Genomic DNA, 19,920 nt, shown 5'->3' on the forward strand with positions numbered 1-19,920 from the left:
CCAAAAACTGAAAACTGACCCTGAACCCTAAAAATACCCCTTTACCCAAAAACTGAAAACTGACCCTGAACCCTAAAAATACCCCTTTACCCAAAAACTGAAAACTGACCCTGAACCCTAAAAATACCCCTTTACCCAAAAACTGAAAACTGACCCTGAACCCTAAAAATACCCCTTTGCCCAAAAACTGAAAACTGACCCTGAACCCTAAAAAATACCCCTTTACCCAAAAACCCAAAACTGACCCTGAACCCTAAAAATACCCCTTTACCCAAAAACCCAAAACTGACCCTGAACCCTAAAAATAAAAACGATATTACTTCACTTACCTTAAAAACGATATTTTGGCTGTCGATATTCTGTCCTGTAGATATTTTCTCCAAACGATATTTTGGAGTCGATATTATGTCCAAACGATATTATGTAGTCGATATTATGTCTGTGCACCCATATGGGATCTAGTTTTGGAATCTCCGCAAGTGCTATGAGACCCCCCGGTGATATGTGCGCTCTATAAGATTCTTTGACTTTGACTCTATTGAAATAGCTGCTGGGTGGACAAGGTAGAAGTCAAAAACTTATCTTGTGTATTTAATAAAAAACAAAGGTTGAAATTCAGTTCCAGTTGAAATGCTTGTCTTTCAGGAATGACTGCACCTATTATTTCAGTATGAAATCAGTAGCTGCCAAGATGTGTAACTATGATTAAAGACAAAAACGGTTCTGTCGGGACACACCCGACAGAACCGTTTTTGTCTTTAATCATACCTACCCAGGTTCTGAGGGACACAGGGTTACCCCTTTTTGGTAAAACAAGAAGTGTAACTAGGCGGAGCTTAAACAATTGACAGCTAACTCACAACATGCCTCTTACCAGAACTGATACACCTTTCAGTGTCAGTCTAGTGCTCTGGCCTTCTGTGACAGCAGACCTGCAGGAACAGGGATGACATTGGAAAGGAAAGGCATGTCATTTTTAACGTAGATCATACAGTGTCTGAGCTGTGTCCTTAGCGGGGCGCAAACCAGGAAGATTTACAAACTCATGCACGGTGGTGGTGATGAAGCCAAGAGACTCTACATCGATGAAGGAACCTCCAAGATAGGATGTTGAACCTACTAACGCTAGCAGGACACAAACCAACGAAGATCTTCAAACTAATACACAGAGAAGATGATGCAGCCAGCCGACTCAACTTCGATGAAGAATCCTCCAAGATGAGACGTAGAGCGTCCTACCACTAGCAGGGCGCAAACCAACTAAGACTGCCAAACTAATGCCCGGTGGCGGTGATGCATCCAGCAGACGCTACATCGATGAAGAATGCTCCAAGATAGCATGTAGAACTTACTACCGCTAGCAGGGCGCAAACGAATGAAGACTTCCAAACTAATGCACGGTGGAGATGATGCAGCCAGCAGACTCTACTTCGATGATGAATCATATCGAATTTACCACATAAATCAGAAGATTTAACCATGACCATTGAACTCTAATCCAGATCCTGTGTTAGGAACTGTGGGAAGGTGTGATTGACTTATTAAGTTATACTAGTATGGTAAATCCATCGGAGAGTATATCGTACCCAATAGAAGGTATAAAGCTCATTGGAGTGAATATAGCACTAAAACCCAGTAGATGGACAAGAAGGTACACAGTGCAGAGAGGAAGGAAAGAATAAAATAAATGTATAGACGGAAAGCCTTTACGCAAGAGTACTATGACAGTCTTCAGATCAGAGCATCGGGTAAGAGAACAACTCCTGGAAACGCCAAATGTGCAAGAATGCTAACACTTACAGGTAATCCTTGAGGGGGCACAAGCAGCTTCTGTTTCCACCTTCAACAAATGACATTCCTCTAACTTTTTTGCAGAACAGGAGACCCCAGCTTTCCCACGCCTGCCCTCTGAACGGGTCTCGTCCAGCTGTGATATCATGGAGACATTGCCACAATGGAGGTCTCTGCACACCTCAGCACCCCAGCTCTGGGCCTTCCCACTGTCTAAGCACAGCGGCCGCCATCTTCCAAAGTGGAGCACCTCGACTGTCCCATCACAGCGACTCACTCCGTCCACCAGCCGCGTCTTCACCTTCGGCAGGAATCCTAGAGGAGAAAGAATTAAGAGAAGTGAGAAGAACCTGTTCCAAAAAGTATAACTATAAAAATAAAACTATACAACCTATCTGTAGAATCTGAAAATAGCCATCCCATTGACTGAGCAAAAATTGTCAATTTCCCGTCCACTGGGACTCCAACTGGGTTTGGCAAACCCACCAGAGTCACATTCAATCCTCGGTGTCAGCCTGCCTGATTCTCTCAGGAATGTACTTAATGTTCCCTTGGGTTATCAAATCCTTCTGGGCGCTAGCTCAGCTTTAGGGCTCGCCTTCAAAGTTTTGAAGACATACACTATGTCAAATGACAGAACGCAGGTTCTAACTTTAATACAAATCAAAGCCCTTTTGGTTAACCCTAAATGTCATACACATCCCAATATCGAAGGCTCTGCACCAATCGGCCACTAACTAGCTGCCCCTGCATGGATCTCACAATTATACAAATGACCAGTACTAGTTCATCCAGCCAAAGACTGGCCAAACTTCAATCTTTAATGCTCTATGGAGTTTTATTAGAGTTTAAGTGAGGTTTTAGTAGGGTGTTTCTCTGACATGCCTTTGTAGTCGAACTGGGACTTTTTTAGAACTTTTCCCAGTGGCAACCTTTGCTGTGGGAGGACGAGATGGAGTATTCCTGGCATGGTCTTGGTCAGATTAAATCTTTCATTAATTTAAAAACACTAAGTTAAATAAAAATTATTGTCTGAAGATTAAAGTAAAAGGTAAATTCCCACCTAAAGTAAAACATATATTTTTTTATTATGCTTTTTTGTATAAACTCTTTTTATTTGTTTCAATATATAAAAACAAGAGGGAGTGCAGAATACCATATTGCATGCAAATTCTATGGTGTAATCTATGGGACAAAGTAGGCCTAATGAAGTGTAAATTCCACCAAGAGGGACCATTACAACATAGACCATTATCCAAAGATTCATACATTACATGACACTGTGAGCAGTCCCACCATCGTCCCCTCTGGTCCATTCGCTCTTAGAGGGGCACGTTCGGTATGCCAATATTTGGTGATACCTCTTTTAGCTGTCAACAAGCCCAAGCCGACAAGCGTTGTAGTGTACTGTGGGCCACTTCATTCCACCATAATTCCCAATAGTATAATTTTTGTTTCTAACTCAATCTGGTAACCCACCCAACGTAGTCATAGTTTCCTGCCAGTAACTGGAGGGCATATTACCAAGCCTGGCGATATTGGATTATCGCCGCTTTAGCGGCCGGCGGCGATAATTATATCGCCCTATTAGCAAGCTGTCGCTAACTGATGTTAGCGACAGCTTTTAGGCGATAGCGAGCGGTTTGGGCCCGCTTTGCATGTCAGCGATATTTATCGCTAATGACATGCAAAGTGGTCATACCCATGTGCTCAATTCGGCAGCACATATACTAAAATTGGAACGATACAGAGAAGATTAGCATGGCCCCGGCGCAAGTGGGCATACCCATCAGTTAGCGACTGAAAGCAGTCGCTAACGTCGCTATCGCCTATTAGCAAGGCAGGCGTAGCGATGGAAATATTCACACTAAGCGCGAATATCTCCAAAAACTAACGCCTGCTCAGACCAGTTCTTAGCCATTATATCCAATGGAAGGTGGATATTCTGGCTAAGTCCCTGTTAGCGATAATGCGCGAATATCGCTGGATTCTCAGCGATATTCTCGCATTTCGCCGTTAACGCCTGGAATTTTATCGCATTTGAGATAAACGTTGCTAATAGCACGTTATCTCTGCGATGAAATCAGGCGAAGCACGGCGATAGAAAATATGTCGCTAATCATAGTAAGCGATAATTTTCGCTAGTTGTTGATAATAGGCCCCTGGCTTTTTTCGGGTATTCCCAAACCATATGTATAGAAGTGCCTAATGTCGCTTTGCATCGCTGAAAGCAGGGGTCGGAAAAGCGGTTCTTTTTCTCCAAGTGCACCAGGTAGTAATATAACCTGTGAAAATATTTAAATTGGATCATTCGGAGGCGGGAGGATATTGCTAGTGTTCTCACTGCCAGTTTGATTTCTATCTGCTTATCATGCTCTATTTGGCCTGTATCCTCCTCCCATTTTACTGTCAGGGTGCGCATGGGGTCTGGGCAGCTGACCACTGAGTTGTGGTAAGTTCTCAATATCAAAAAACAACAGTTGATGGACAGAATGCAGAACAATGTCATACATTCACCCCAGTACTGAGATCTGGGCCTAAATCCATCGTTTTTCTGCACACCACGCCATTCCAGTTTGAACCCAGCCATATGAAAATCAGTCTTGACCCTGTGCCCCATGGGAACAGTCCAGCCCGAACTGCCAGGCCAGGTCCTCCCTGGACTGGAAGCAAGCATCCTAGGACCGGTTTCGGGCTTTCAGCCCTCATCAGCCGGGATAGCTTGACTCCAGTGACATCGAGAGCACAGGACTCACGTCTGAGCATACCCGTCCCACTCGGGGTGACAAATGTAAACAGAAAAATTGATGGACAGAATGCAGAACAATGTCATATATTCAACCCCAGTACAGAGATTTGTGCCAGATCTTTGGACTGGGGGAGAATGTTTGCATTGTCAGCATTTTGTCCATCATTTATTTGCTGCAACAAGTTCTCAATATCCCCTTGTCCCCCAGTTTCTCCATCACCAATGTAGCTTCCAGTGGGTTACTCTCCAGGGCCATCACTAGCTTCTCTCGATATGTGTTCAAAGTGCCTGGATACCTGAGAAGTAGCGCTCTACAAATCTACTGATTGATTGATTGAAAGTGTGCCTCAACTGCAGGTAGTGGAAATACTGGGGTTTGTGCAACGGGTATTGATTAGCCAGATCATCATACACTTTTATATGGTCTCACCACCAGACATCACCCAAGTGTGTTATGCCAATTAGATCCCATCGGTGAAACCTTGCAGTTGTGCCAATCCCATGCCCCTCCACAAGGGGGTTGCCAACGCGAGGACGCCATGCCACTATATATATTGTTACTCAAAAACATAAAAGTAAATAAAACGTGTAAATTACTCACTAGTGTAAGTTACATTTGAGAATAGCAGTGTGAATTTGAGCAAGTTCATTAAGTACAGCCTCACTGCAAAGTCTGAGCTGAAGGGATTGACTCAGGCGAATAAGTGGATTTTTGTAGATTTATATTGTTACAGGTACAAGGTAAGGAAATAATTAAATTTAATTAAAACAAAACCACATTAAAATCACTTCATTTCAAATGTAATTCACTGATGTCGACTATTCCTCTAAAAAAGAGAAAGACCAGATGGACTGAATGTTGACTATCTACTACAAAGGACTTCTTGGTGCTGAAACTTAAAAGGTGCAAACCACAGTTACCATCATCCAACTCTGAAATATAAAATTGAATATAACATCTAATACCACAAACAGTTTGAAATATGAACCATATTTAAGCACATTCTAATGTTTTCCATGTATGGTAAGTGGGGCAAAGTCCATGGTGACCCCACCTGCACAGCCCAGAGAGAGACAGTTCACTATTCACTCATTGGGTAAGCACCATTCAAACAGGATAGGGGGTAAGTCTCACAACCAAAGCAACCTTCTGCCGGTAAGTCTTCGGCACCGCTTAGCTAGCATGTTTCTTCGCCCATCCTGTCAGACAAACATGAAAGATGTTCTTCAGGAGAAGTTGTTTCACTTTCATCAATATCTTTCAGGGTTAGGAGCAGGTCTTCAAGATAAGACATAGTAGAAGGACTTCCCACAGACTTATGGTGACTTATGGCTATTAGCCATTAGCCATCGTCTACGCTCTACGGCAGAGTAAATGGAAATCTGAGAGGATGGATGGATGGATCGGTGAAAGGATAGAAGAGTAAATGGAAATCTGAGAGGATGGATGGATGGGTCGGTGAAAGGATGGAAGAGTAAATGGAAATCTGAGAGGATGGATGGATGGGTCGGTGAAAGGATGGAAGAGTAAATGGAAATCTGAGAGGATGGATGGGTGGGTCGGTGAAAGGATGGAAGAGTAAATGGAAATCTGAGAGGATGGATGGGTCGGTGAAAGGATGGAAGAGTAAATGGAAATCTGAGAGGATGGATGGGTGGGTCGGTGAAAGGATGGAAGAGTAAATGGAAATCTGAGAGGATGGATGGATGGGTCGGTGAAAGGATGGAAGAGTAAATGGAAATCTGAGAGGATGGATGAGTCGGTGAAAGGATGGAAGAGTAAATGGAAATCTGAGAGGATGGATGAGTCGGTGAAAGGATGGAAGAGTAAATGGAAATCTGAGAGGATGGATGAGTCGGTGAAAGGATGGAAGAGTAAATGGAAATCTGAGAGGATGGATGAGTCGGTGAAAGGATGGAAGAGTAAATGGAAATCTGAGAGGATGGATGAGTCGGTGAAAGGATGGAAGAGTAAATGGAAATCTGAGAGGATGGATGGATGGGTCGGTGAAAGGATGGAAGAGTAAATGGAAATCTGAGAGGATGGATGGATGGGTCGGTGAAAGGATGGAAGAGTAAATGGAAATCTGAGAGGATGGATGGATGGGTCGGTGAAAGGATGGAAGAGTAAATGGAAATCTGAGAGGATGGATGGGTCGGTGAAAGGATGGAAGAGTAAATGGAAATCTGAGAGGATGGATGGATGGGTCGGTGAAAGGATGGAAGAGTAAATGGAAATCTGAGAGGATGGATGGGTGGGTCGGTGAAAGGATGGAAGAGTAAATGGAAATCTGAGAGGATGGATGGAGGATGGAAGAGTAAATGGAAATCTGAGAGGATGGATGGGTTGGTGAAAGGATGGAAGAGTAAATGGAAATCTGAGAGGATGGATGGATGGGTCGATGAAAGGATGGAAGAGTAAATGGAAATCTGAGAGGATGGATGGATGGGTCGGTGAAAGGATGGAAGAGTAAATGGAAATCTGAGAGGATGGATGGATGGGTCGGTGAAAGGATGGAAGAGTAAATGGAAATCTGAGAGGATGGATGGGTGGGTCGGTGAAAGGATGGAAGAGTAAATGGAAATCTGAGAGGATGGATGGGTCGGTGAAAGGATGGAAGAGTAAATGGAAATCTGAGAGGATGGATGGATGGGTCGGTGAAAGGATAGAAGAGTAAATGGAAATCTGAGAGGATGGATGGATGGGTCGGTGAAAGGATGGAAGAGTAAATGGAAATCTGAGAGGATGGATGGATGGGTCGGTGAAAGGATAGAAGAGTAAATGGAAATCTGAGAGGATGGATGGATGGGTCGGTGAAAGGATGGAAGAGTAAATGGAAATCTGAGAGGATGGATGAGTCGGTGAAAGGATGGAAGAGTAAATGGAAATCTGAGAGGATGGATGAGTCGGTGAAAGGATGGAAGAGTAAATGGAAATCTGAGAGGATGGATGGGTCGGTGAAAGGATGGAAGAGTAAATGGAAATCTGAGAGGATGGATGGATGGGTCGGTGAAAGGATGGAAGAGTAAATGGAAATCTGAGAGGATGGATGGGTCGGTGAAAGGATGGAAGAGTAAATGGAAATCTGAGAGGATGGATGGATGGGTCGGTGAAAGGATGGAAGAGTAAATGGAAATCTGAGAGGATGGATGGGTCGGTGAAAGGATGGAAGAGTAAATGGAAATCTGAGAGGATGGATGGATGGGTCGGTGAAAGGATAGAAGAGTAAATGGAAATCTGAGAGGATGGATGGATGGGTCGGTGAAAGGATGGAAGAGTAAATGGAAATCTGAGAGGATGGATGGATGGGTCGGTGAAAGGATGGAAGAGTAAATGGAAATCTGAGAGGATGGATGGATGGGTCGGTGAAAGGATGGAAGAGTAAATGGAAATCTGAGAGGATGGATGGATGGGTCGGTGAAAGGATAGAAGAGTAAATGGAAATCTGAGAGGATGGATGGATGGGTCGGTGAAAGGATGGAAGAGTAAATGGAAATCTGAGAGGATGGATGGATGGGTCGGTGAAAGGATGGAAGAGTAAATGGAAATCTGAGAGGATGGATGGGTCGGTGAAAGGATAGAAGAGTAAATGGAAATCTGAGAGGATGGATGGATGGGTCGGTGAAAGGATAGAAGAGTAAATGGAAATCTGAGAGAATGGATGGAGGATGGAAGAGTAAATGGAAATCTGAGAGGATGGATGGATGGGTCGGTGTAAGGATGGCAGAGTAAATGGAAATCTAAGAGGCAGGATGTATGACATAAATGGAAATTTGCGATGATGAATTGATGGGCAAAAGATAATTTGATGGATGAAAGGTTTAATTGATGGATGGGTAAGACAATGGATGGATCAAATGGCAAAAGACTAAGGGGATCATTACAATGGCAGGCGGACCATAACGGTATACTGGACCGCCCACCAGGGGTGCAGTGGTTCCGCCGTGCAAATCAAGATGTTACCGCCACCCTGGCGGTCGCATCCTGCATTTAATGCATTGTGGTGGGTGGTGCTGTCAGCAGCACCGCCGCAATGCACAATATGTATGTTGTACATTTGCATGCACAAAGTGGCAGGCACAGCGCGGTGCATGCCACCTTGTGCATGCAAATGGAGGGGGTAACATGGGTACCCCCAAGTGCACCCCCCACACCCTCCAACCCCTGGGGGCACGCAACAGACCCCCAAAAGTAAACTCCGCCTGTCTTTCCATGGCAGAGTCTACGCCATGGAAAGCCCTGCACCGCTGGGCATCCTAATATGGATGCAGACACCGCCACCATATTGTAGCCCTTTTCCACCCGGTCACATATTCGACCACCAGAAAATTGGCGGATGGTCTTGCCGTCTGCTTGGGTCCCCCGTGCCACCGTAATATGGCGGGGGGAAATGGTAGGCGGGCAGTGGAAAATGGCGGGTGGATTGCCACCGCCAAATGGGAGGTGATGATCTGCCTGCCATACTAATGACCCCCTTAGTGATGGATGAAAAAATATAGGGGTGACAGAATGTAAAGGTGAAATGGTGGATATCAGTGTGTGAATAGGAGGATTAAAGCATGAATGGATAGATGCTTGGATGGAAGAGACAAGGGAGCTCTTCTAGGGAGGTTTGGGCTTTGCTTGCCAGCTACAGCTGGGTTGAGGTTCCTATTGGCCTCTTTCATCTGTAACTTGGCAAATATTAGGTCACAATTGGCTCTGCAATAAGCACTGAAAGATGGGCAGAAGAAAAAGGCAAAGGAGGATGGATGAGATGATGAATTTCGCATGAGGGTCCAAGGATGGATGAATGATTAGGTGAAGGAATAGTCGGATGAAAGGAAGGATGGATGAGTGGATGAAAGGATGGATGAATCAGTGGGCGAAAGGATGGATGGATGAGTAATAAAAGGATGGGTGGGTGAAAGGATGGATGGGTTGGCATAAGGATGAGTGGGTAAAAGGATGCGAGAATGAGTGGGTTAGAGGATGGGTGGGGGAAAGAATGGATGGGTAAATGGAAAGATGAATGAATGGGTAAACAGATTGGTGAATGAATGGGTTAGAGAATGGGTGGATGAGTGTGTGGGAGAACGGGTAGATAGGTGAATGAAAGGATGGCAGAGTAAATGGAAATCTGAGAAAACAATGGATGGAAGTTTGGATGGGTGGATGAAAGGATGGCAAAGTAACTGGCAATCTAGTGAAAGACTGAATGATGGATGAAAGAATAAACGGATGACAGAATGTAAATGTAAAATGGTAGATATCTGAGTGTGAATGGGAGGATTAAAGCATGAATGGATAGATGCTGAGAGACAAGGGAGCACTTCTAGGGAGATTTGGGCTTTGCTTCTTTGGTGCCAACAGAGCTTTGGTTCAAAGTGGGGGTTATTTTATTTTTCTGGCTACTCCTTTGCTCCAGGGCTGTGCATCATAGCTTTGAAGTGAATTAAAGATTTCATGAGGGGGGCGTGGCCAAGATGGCGTCGGAGTTGGACGCTTTCTCGAGCCTCTCCGGCGCCGGATCTACATAGCACCGAATAGCGGGGTCCCGGGGGTGCTGCCCGGTGTCAATGGGAAGGCGGAGGCTGCCGACCCCTGGAGGAGTGTTCCGGTGCCGTCGGCGGGTCGCATTAGAGCCTGGGGAGCCCGTCGGAGAGGAGGAGAATCGCGGCCTACGAAGCGGCGGCCTTGCGTATCCCGGGGGCCGCCATAGCAGTGAGTGGTGCCTGCAGGGAGAGGTGACGCCGGAGGCGGGTGATCCCGCGTCCCCTATTGCGGGGGCTGGGTGTTGGCCACACCGGCCGTGCTGCTAGCAGCGGGAGTGGATCGAGGGCTGCATAGACGACCCGGCTGGGTGTGGCGGGAGCACGCCGGAACCTACGGAGCGGAGCCGTCCTGAGGCCAGTGCAGCCGCGGTCTTGCGTGACCGGTGAACCGACCCGGATTGGACGGCGCTCGGCCTGGCGGGGAGAGTGTTGTGAGATGGTGGCCCCACATCGCCGCTTACAAGATCAGCGGATGTGCCGTGCCTATTGTGGCCCTGCCTCCTGAGGAGTTGCCTGCCGAGGCGGGTCAGTGGACGATCCCGGCGCTATTAGCCGGCAGCGGCCGGGCGTAGCGGTGGCTCTGTGGGCCGGGACCGGCGGAGGGTCCGGGCGGGGAGCCCCTGAGTGGAGCAGCTTTCGCGCCAGTGGGCGCTGGGTGTAGCGGTGCAGTGGCAGTAGGGCGGGACGCTACCCATACGGGACTGGCCTAGTGTGAGCCCTGGCCCTCGGATCTGCTGTGGTCCTCGTCAGCGGCGCCCAGGGCGACGAGGCTACTGCCCGCCCGCGTGCTGGACCCCCTTTGCGACTGCGCAGGTGGCGCCATTTTGGAGGGGCCTTGCAAGCGGCCTTTGGCGACCAGGTCCTGATAGTTCTTGCACTTGGCTTCTGCGGGGGCACTTGCTGTGGAGGGGTCACGCACGCTCTGTGACTGGGCGCCGACTTCGGGGTGCGGGCCCTGCCACCCGCTGTCTGCTCCTTGGATTGGAAGCACCCCGGGCACTAGCGGCACTGGCGGATTGTTGCTCGCCCTGGGGAGGGTGAGGCCGCTGTGCTGACGGGGCGTACCGGAGTGGAGAGACGCCGGTCGGAGAACTAGCTCCCGGCTGCGACTATTCGAGCCTTGTGACAGGGGAGCTGCGGCCACTCGCGGCCATGTCCAACTCACAGCGAAGGGGGGGGGGGAAACGCCGAAGGATGGAGCCTCCAAGTCATCGCAGCAGCCAGCGTCGCCGGGGGCCAGCAGTTCCTCGAGACAATCAGATGACGAAACGCCTGCGACTAAAGCGTTCATGAAGGAGCTCTTCGCCTCTATTAAGGATGACATTTCTGAACTCCGTGCACAGTTGGCCTCGGACCTCCGGGAGGTGCGGAGGGACGTGGATGGGATTGGTGAGAGGGTGGCGACGCTAGAGGATCACGACCTCAGCATGGCGAGTGATGTACATCAGCTCCAGCAGGACGTCCTACGCCTCACGGAACAGAATTTGGATCTGCAGACCCACGCAGAGGACTTGGAGAACCGCTCCAGGAGAAATAACATTCGTATCAAGGCGGTACCGTGGGACAGTGGGGCGGAGGACCTGCGTGAGTACGTGCAGGCCTTGTTTGTCCAGATCCTGGAGGATGAGGAGGTGCGTGACATTCAGATGGACAGAGTGCATAGAGTGGGGTTGCCCAGACGGGGCGGGGGCCCGCCACCAGATATCCTCGTCTGTGTGCATGACTTTCAGGTGAAGGAAAGGATTTTGAGGAAAGCTAGGAACGTCACAACGTTGCAATTTAGAGGCCATCACCCGCAGCTCTACCAGGATCTGGCGGCGACAACCTTGCAGAAGCGGAGGGACTTCAGGCCTGTGACCGCCTTCCTCCGTGAGCGCGGGGTCTCCTACTCTTGGGGCCATCCTTTCCGGATTATATTTCGCTGGGAGAATAGACTGAGGCAGCTCAATTCCCTGCAACTGGCGAAGGATCTCCTGGGCATAGAGGAAACCGGTCCATCGCAGGAGGCGCGCGGCTCGCCATTCCGGAGGCGGCGTCGCTCTTCTTCCTGGCACAGAGTGGGCCCATCCCCGGAGCGGCGGCGACCAGACCCCGCGGCTAGGGAGCAGGAGAGGGGAGCAGCAGTGGCATCGGTGGCCTCCGCCACCATGGCGGATTCCCAGACGAGTAATGGAGCAGCTTGACCCCGGCCTCATTGAATGCCGTCGGAGGGGCTCTTGGCCTGAGGTCCCCGGGGTATGATGGTACTTTTGGAGAAGACACCCGGCCCGTGGCCCTGGGGGTCACCAGGTTGACACCCCTGCCCCGATTCCAGACCAGTGGGGGACTTCCGAACCGTGACCTGCTGGAACTGAGGACTACGAGGTTCAGGTTCAGTGCCTTGCGTTGCAGTTTGTTGTTCTACTTCATGGTGCACTGCACTGTTCTGGGATGCTTCGATGACATCACGATGAGTATCGTTATAACTGTTATTGTTTTGCATGTCTTTTTTCGATGTTATGGTTGCTTTTGTGGGGTGGGGGGTGGGATGGGTGGGCCAGTGGTGGCGTCTGTTTGCGATGTATGTGGTGTGTTATCTTCCCTAGACGAGATAGATCTTGGCTTCTCTCGCAGGTGCCTCCGTTCAGGCCCCCTCGCTGTACTGGGGCTGGTTGCGAACTCTATACTTGCTGTGCGTTGCTTGAATGTAGATCTGGGAGGGTGGCTGGGTGGTGATTCCCCCGGGAGGGTGGCATCCTGGCCCTTGCGACTGCTGCCTCCGCACAACTGCTTTCAATTTGTCATGTTTCACAACACTCCTTATGTGCCTGGCGCTGGGAGCTTTGATGCTGTGGTGCGATGGGGTGGGGGAGGGGAGAGGGAGGAGTGGAGATGGTTGTTTGGGGCGTGGCCTGGTCCGGGGATGGTCGGACATTCTAGTGGTCGTGATCGGGGGAGTGACCGGATCGCAATGGGAGACATACAAGGCGAGACTCTAATACGTCAGTATGCCTGTTAGTGTGGGTACATGGAATGTGAAAGGTCTTAATTCTCCACAGAAACGCCAGAAGCTTTGGAAATACCTGACAGACCATCATCTCGATGTGGTAGCCCTCCAAGAAACCCATTTAGCTAAGAAGGATGAACTTAGACTCCGACACAAACATTTCCCCCTCATATACAGGGCATCTGCATCCACCAAGCATAGGGGGGTGGCCCTCATGTTCAAGGCGTCCCTTCATTTTCAGCCCCTGGGAGTGAGCACTGATAAGGAGGGACGTTGGTTGATGGTGAAGGGATCGCTGTATGGTCGACTCTGCACGTTTGTGGTTGTTTATGCCCCTAACGCTGGACAGAATGGTTTTTTGCAGGGCTTGTTGGTACAGGTGGGTGATTTTGTCGAGGGGCACCTGTTCCTCCTGGGAGACTTTAACATGGTGTGGGACAGAAGCCTGGACTGTTCAGGGTCACATAGGGCGGACTCTGGGATCTTCTCTGGTGAAACACAAAGACAATTAGGTGATCTGGGGTTAGTGGACAGCTGGCGGTTCTTACACCCACATACCATGGACTACACATTCTTTTCAAATGTCCATCGCTCTTACTCCCGCATAGATCATGTCTTTATCAGCCAGGCCCTTAGGGGGGATGTCCGCATGTCCAGTATCTTCCCTCTATCTGTCTCGGACCATAGCCTGGTGGTTCTAGGGCTGCATTGGCGGGTGGGGGGGGACGGATGGAGGAAATGGTACTTCCCCGCAGCGCTGGTGCGTGATGAGACGTCCTGTAAAGAACTGCGGAGAGCTCTGAGGGAGTTTATGGCCCTTAACCCTTCTTCCGACACCTCGGTATATGTCACTTGGGATGCCTGTAAGGCCACGATTCGGGGCACTTGCCTCGCTCTTAATGCAAACCTCAATAATTTACGGAGGAAGGAGAGGGAGGATCTAGAGGCGTAATTGGCGAACCTCGAACAAGCACACAAGTCTAACCCCTCTAGGATAACCCTGCGGCCGCTGACGGCGGTGAGGGGGAAATTGCGGGCCCATTATAGCAATCGTGCTGAGTTTACCCTCCTCCGGCTCCGACGCATATCCTACTCTCATGGGAACAAGGTGGGGCGCCACCTGGCCCGGCAACTTCGTGATAAACGTGAGAAAGACTATATTGGGGGCATACGAGACCACGCGGGTACTATACAGCACAAGGACGCGGACAAGGCAGCTCTTTTCGGCCGCTTTTACGCGGATCTCTATTCCAGCGACACTCTTGCCCCGGCAGCACAGTCTGCATTCCTGGAGGGTCTCCCGATCCCTCAAGTATCCAGGGAATGGAATGACTTGCTGTCCTCCCCTATCACTAGGGAAGAGGTGTTGGACGCTATCGGGGCTTTGAAACTCCACAAGGCCCCCGGTCCTGACGGCTACACTGCCTTGTTTTACAAGACGTTTGCGTCAGACCTCTGTGATTATTTGGTCTCCCTCTTCAACGCCATGGCATCCGAGGGGAGAACCTCGGAGACTATGGCCGAGGCCCTGATTACTGTCATCCCCAAACCGGGGAAAGACCATTCAGAATGCGCGTCCTTTCGCCCGATAGCGCTCCTCAATTTGGATGCCAAGCTGTACTCGTCTATTTTAGCTCGTAGATTGCAGGACTTAATGCCGGTCCTTATACATCCTGACCAATCCGGTTTCATAAAGGGCAGGCAAACGCATGACAACCTGAGGCGTGTCCTCCACCTGATTGAAAAGGCTAATAGATCTCAGGTGCCGGCAATTTTAGTGGGGCTTGACGCGGAGAAGGCCTTCGACCGTGTCGATTGGGGCTTCCTCCACCGCACGCTGGTGGCCTTCGGGTTTTCTTCCCATTTCATTAGAATGGTTGAGGCTAATTATAGCAACCCCACCTCTAGGGTGATAGTTAATGGCCATAGATCCGGGTGCTTCCGCCACTCGCGTGGAACGCGGCAGGGCTGTCCTCTCTCCCCACTCCTCTTCGCTCTCAGTATTGAACCACTGGCGCTTGCGATCCGGAGGGACGATCACATCCTGGGCATCCCCTTCTCTGGCGAAGAACATAAGATCACGCTCTTCGCGGATGATGTGTTACTCTCGGTCAGAGACCCCGCGCTGTCCCTGCCCCATATCCAAACGCTGCTCTCTGCCTTCGAAGAGGCGGCGGGCTTCAAGGTTAACCTCTCCAAATCGTATGTTTTGAACCTCACTCTTCCTCCCGAGGATGTACAACAGGTCAGAGCGATTACTCCACTGTCGTGGTCGACCTCCTCCTTGCTGTATCTGGGAGTGAGATTGACTTCTACCTTGGGTGCGTTATTCCAGGCCAATTTTCCGCCGATGATGACGGCGATCCGCGCGGAGCTGGAGAGGTGGAAGCCGAAGTTCATCTCATGGTTGGGCAGAATTCACGCGCTTAAGATGGTCCTCCTCCCAAAACTCCTATACCTCTTTCAGGCGCTGCCCATACCGGTGGACTTAACCTACTTTCGCCAGCTCAAGACCATGATGTTGAAATTTGTGTGGCAGAACGGCCGGGCTCGGCTTTCCTATGCAGTGTTGCGCCGTCCACGTGTGGATGGGGGGGTGGGTCTCCCTGACATGCACCTGTATTATAAAGCTGCGCAACTACGGGTATTGGTGGAATGGTCCCAGCAGCTCTCGGAGAAGCACTGGCTCAACATGGATCGAAGTGTAGCCGGACGGTCCATCTGGGATTTGGCCTGGAAACCCAAGGCTGACCGCCCCAAGAATGCGTATGTTAGTACTCCCACCAGCACGGTTTTAAAAATCTGGGACACGGTTAGTAGCGATGACCGGTGGACCACCTTCCCATCTCCGTTCACTCCGATTCATTTTAATCCGGCCTTTCCCCCGGCCTCGACCGACGGTCCTTTTGACATCTGGAGGAAGGGTGGTTGCAGAGCCCTTACTCATCTGTTTCATGGTGTGTCACCTCTCACCTTCCAGAATTGTATGCAGGACTACGATGTCCCCCCCACTGAACGCTATCGTCATCTCCAGCTCTTGCACTGGGCGACCTCGGCGGGAGTGGTCGACGCTGCTACTAGGCCACTGACTAAGTTTGAGGCTTTTATTCTCCGCACTTCTACTATGAAGGGGACGATCTCCTTTCTCTATGGGTTGTTGCTGGACACCGCGGTATCACCCCGCCCCCGTTACATGGGCCACTGGGAAACCACATTAGGTAGGGACATCACTGATGCAGAATGGAGGGCCCTCTGGAGGGACGTAGCGACACATAACCACTCGATTGATCTCAGAGAGGCACACTTGAAAACTCTGTATGATTGGTACCTCTACCCATCTAAGCTACATCGGATCTTCCCGACCACCTCAGACAGGTGCTGGAGGGGCTGCGGTATGCTGGGCGATGCGTGATGAGTGATGAGACGTCCTGTAAAGAACTGCGGAGAGCTCTGAGGGAGTTTATGGCCCTTAACCCTTCTTCCGACACCTCGGTATATGTCACTTGGGATGCCTATAAGGCCACGATTCGGGGCACTTGCCTCGCTCTTAATGCAAACCTCAATAATTTACGGAGGAAGGAGAGGGAGGATCTAGAGGCGTAATTGGCGAACCTCGAACAAGCACACAAGTCTAACCCCTCTAGGATAACCCTGCGGCCGCTGACGGCGGTGAGGGGGAAATTGCGGGCCCATTATAACAATCGTGCTGAGTTTACCCTCCTCCGGCTCCGACGCATATCCTACTCTCATGGGAACAAGGTGGGGCGCCACCTGGCCCGGCAACTTCGCGATAAACGTGAGAAAGACTATATTGGGGGCATACGAGACCACGCGGGTACTATACAGCACAAGGACGCGGACAAGGCAGCTCTTTTCGGCCGCTTTTACGCGGATCTCTATTCCAGCGACACTCTTGCCCCGGCAGCACAGTCTGCATTCCTGGAGGGTCTCCCGATCCCTCAAGTATCCAGGGAATGGAATGACTTGCTGTCCTCCCCTATCACTAGGGAAGAGGTGTTGGACGCTATCGGGGCTTTGAAACTCCACAAGGCCCCCGGTCCTGACGGCTACACTGCCTTGTTTTACAAGACGTTTGCGTCAGACCTCTGTGATTATTTGGTCTCCCTCTTCAACGCCATGGCATCCGAGGGGAGAACCTCGGAGACTATGGCCGAGGCCCTGATTACTGTCATCCCCAAACCGGGGAAAGACCATTCAGAATGCGCGTCCTTTCGCCCGATAGCGCTCCTCAATTTGGATGCCAAGCTGTACTCGTCTATTTTAGCTCGTAGATTGCAGGACTTAATGCCGGTCCTTATACATCCTGACCAATCCGGTTTCATAAAGGGCAGGCAAACGCATGACAACCTGAGGCGTGTCCTCCATCTGATTGAAAAGGCTAATAGATCTCAGGTGCCGGCAATTTTAGTGGGGCTTGACGCGGAGAAGGCCTTCGACCGTGTCGATTGGGGCTTCCTCCACCGCACGCTGGTGGCCTTCGGGTTTTCTTCCCATTTCATTAGAATGGTTGAGGCTAATTATAGCAACCCCACCTCTAGGGTGATAGTTAATGGCCATAGATCCGGGTGCTTCCGCCACTCGCGTGGAACGCGGCAGGGCTGTCCTCTCTCCCCACTCCTCTTCGCTCTCAGTATTGAACCACTGGCGCTTGCGATCCGGAGGGACGATCACATCCTGGGCATCCCCTTCTCTGGCGAAGAACATAAGATCACGCTCTTCGCGGATGATGTGTTACTCTCGGTCAGAGACCCCGCGCTGTCCCTGCCCCATATCCAAACGCTGCTCTCTGCCTTCGAAGAGGCGGCGGGCTTCAAGGTTAACCTCTCCAAATCGTATGTTTTGAACCTCACTCTTCCTCCCGAGGATGTACAACAGGTCAGAGCGATTACTCCACTGTCGTGGTCGACCTCCTCCTTGCTGTATCTGGGAGTGAGATTGACTTCTACCTTGGGTGCGTTATTCCAGGCCAATTTTCCGCCGATGATGACGGCGATCCGCGCGGAGCTGGAGAGGTGGAAGCCGAAGTTCATCTCATGGTTGGGCAGAATTCACGCGCTTAAGATGGTCCTCCTCCCAAAACTCCTATACCTCTTTCAGGCGCTGCCCATACCGGTGGACTTAACCTACTTTCGCCAGCTCAAGACCATGATGTTGAAATTTGTGTGGCAGAACGGCCGGGCTCGGCTTTCCTATGCAGTGTTGCGCCGTCCACGTGTGGATGGGGGGGTGGGTCTCCCTGACATGCACCTGTATTATAAAGCTGCGCAACTACGGGTATTGGTGGAATGGTCCCAGCAGCTCTCGGAGAAGCACTGGCTCAACATGGATCGAAGTGTAGCCGGACGGTCCATCTGGGATTTGGCCTGGAAACCCAAGGCTGACCGCCCCAAGAATGCGTATGTTAGTACTCCCACCAGCACGGTTTTAAAAATCTGGGACACGGTTAGTAGCGATGACCGGTGGACCACCTTCCCATCTCCGTTCACTCCGATTCATTTTAATCCGGCCTTTCCCCCGGCCTCGACCGACGGTCCTTTTGACATCTGGAGGAAGGGTGGTTGCAGAGCCCTTACTCATCTGTTTCATGGTGTGTCACCTCTCACCTTCCAGAATTGTATGCGGGACTACGATGTCCCCCCCACTGAACGCTATCGTCATCTCCAGCTCTTGCACTGGGCGACCTCGGCGGGAGTGGTCGACGCTGCTACTAGGCCACTGACTAAGTTTGAGGCTTTTATTCTCCGCACTTCTACTATGAAGGGGACGATCTCCTTTCTCTATGGGTTGTTGCTGGACACCGCGGTATCACCCCGCCCCCGTTACATGGGCCACTGGGAAACCACATTAGGTAGGGACATCACTGATGCAGAATGGAGGGCCCTCTGGAGGGACGTAGCGACACATAACCACTCGATTGATCTCAGAGAGGCACACTTGAAAACTCTGTATGATTGGTACCTCTACCCATCTAAGCTACATCGGATCTTCCCGACCACCTCAGACAGGTGCTGGAGGGGCTGCGGTATGCTGGGCGACTTCCGCCATATCTGGTGGGACTGCCCCTCCATCCAACCCTACTGGGCTGAGATCCTATCTCACATCAAAGACGTGGTGGGATACCCGATTCCAAATTCGATAGAGTATGTCCTGCTGGGGCTCAGAGACCCGCTGTTGGAGCACCAGACCAGAGCTGATCAACGCATTATATGGCTGTGCTTGGGAGCGGCTAAGTTGACCCTGGCGGCCGCTTGGAAAAGCCCGTCAGCGCCGGCTATCTCGCTGTGGCATGCAAGGTTGTGGCGACTCCTAAGTATGGAGAGAATGTCTGATATTTTTTTGGGGAATTTTAAAAACTTCATGTTCAAGTGGGGACCGCTGGTCAGGTTCCTGTCCAGGGGCCTGCCTTCTGCTGTTTGCCCTTCAACACTTCGAGCACTACACCTTTTCCAGGTCTGACCGCCGTCACGAATGTTGATGTGATGTTTGTCTGTTGGTCGCCACCACTGGGGGTAGGGAGGGGGGTTGGGGTATTTGGGGTTGTTGGGGGGGGGGTCTTTGTTCTCCACTTTTGAGTGCACCGCACATTGCGTGTGGACCTGGGGGACACAGCTTCCATACGCGTTTGTGTTCTCCCCTGGGGACTCCGGATTCTGCACTATGGAATGGATGCTGCGACCTGGGCGCTGCTTCGCCTGATATTGACTGATGGACAAGGGCATTGCCCGAGACATTCCATACTGTGATTCCCTTCTACGGTTATGTTCCCTTGGTTCCACAGCGATGCTTTCTGCACCCCCTGTGTGGGGTAATTTGGCGAATTGTTCCTCTTTCTATGTCT

General features: G+C 50.6%; 1 protein-coding gene and 1 pseudogene across 1 annotated transcript in view; one reads left to right on the forward strand and one right to left on the reverse strand.

The window, feature by feature from the left end:
* Positions 1-1,789: 1,789 nt before the first annotated feature.
* The window catches only part of CD5 (CD5 molecule), a 72,859-nt gene continuing 54,728 nt past the window's right edge, over positions 1,790-19,920 (reverse strand). The window contains exon 5 of the mRNA XM_078646381.1: positions 1,790-2,106. Within this exon, the coding sequence (XP_078502507.1) occupies positions 1,790-2,106 (317 nt within the window). The remainder of the gene's footprint in view (positions 2,107-19,920) is intronic.
* LOC144780534 (U6 spliceosomal RNA) lies at positions 3,498-3,568 on the forward strand (annotated as a pseudogene).

The sequence above is a fragment of the Lissotriton helveticus genome, chromosome 1_1 (genome assembly GCF_964261635.1).
Source record: "Lissotriton helveticus chromosome 1_1, aLisHel1.1, whole genome shotgun sequence".
Lineage (NCBI taxonomy): Eukaryota > Metazoa > Chordata > Amphibia > Caudata > Salamandridae > Lissotriton > Lissotriton helveticus.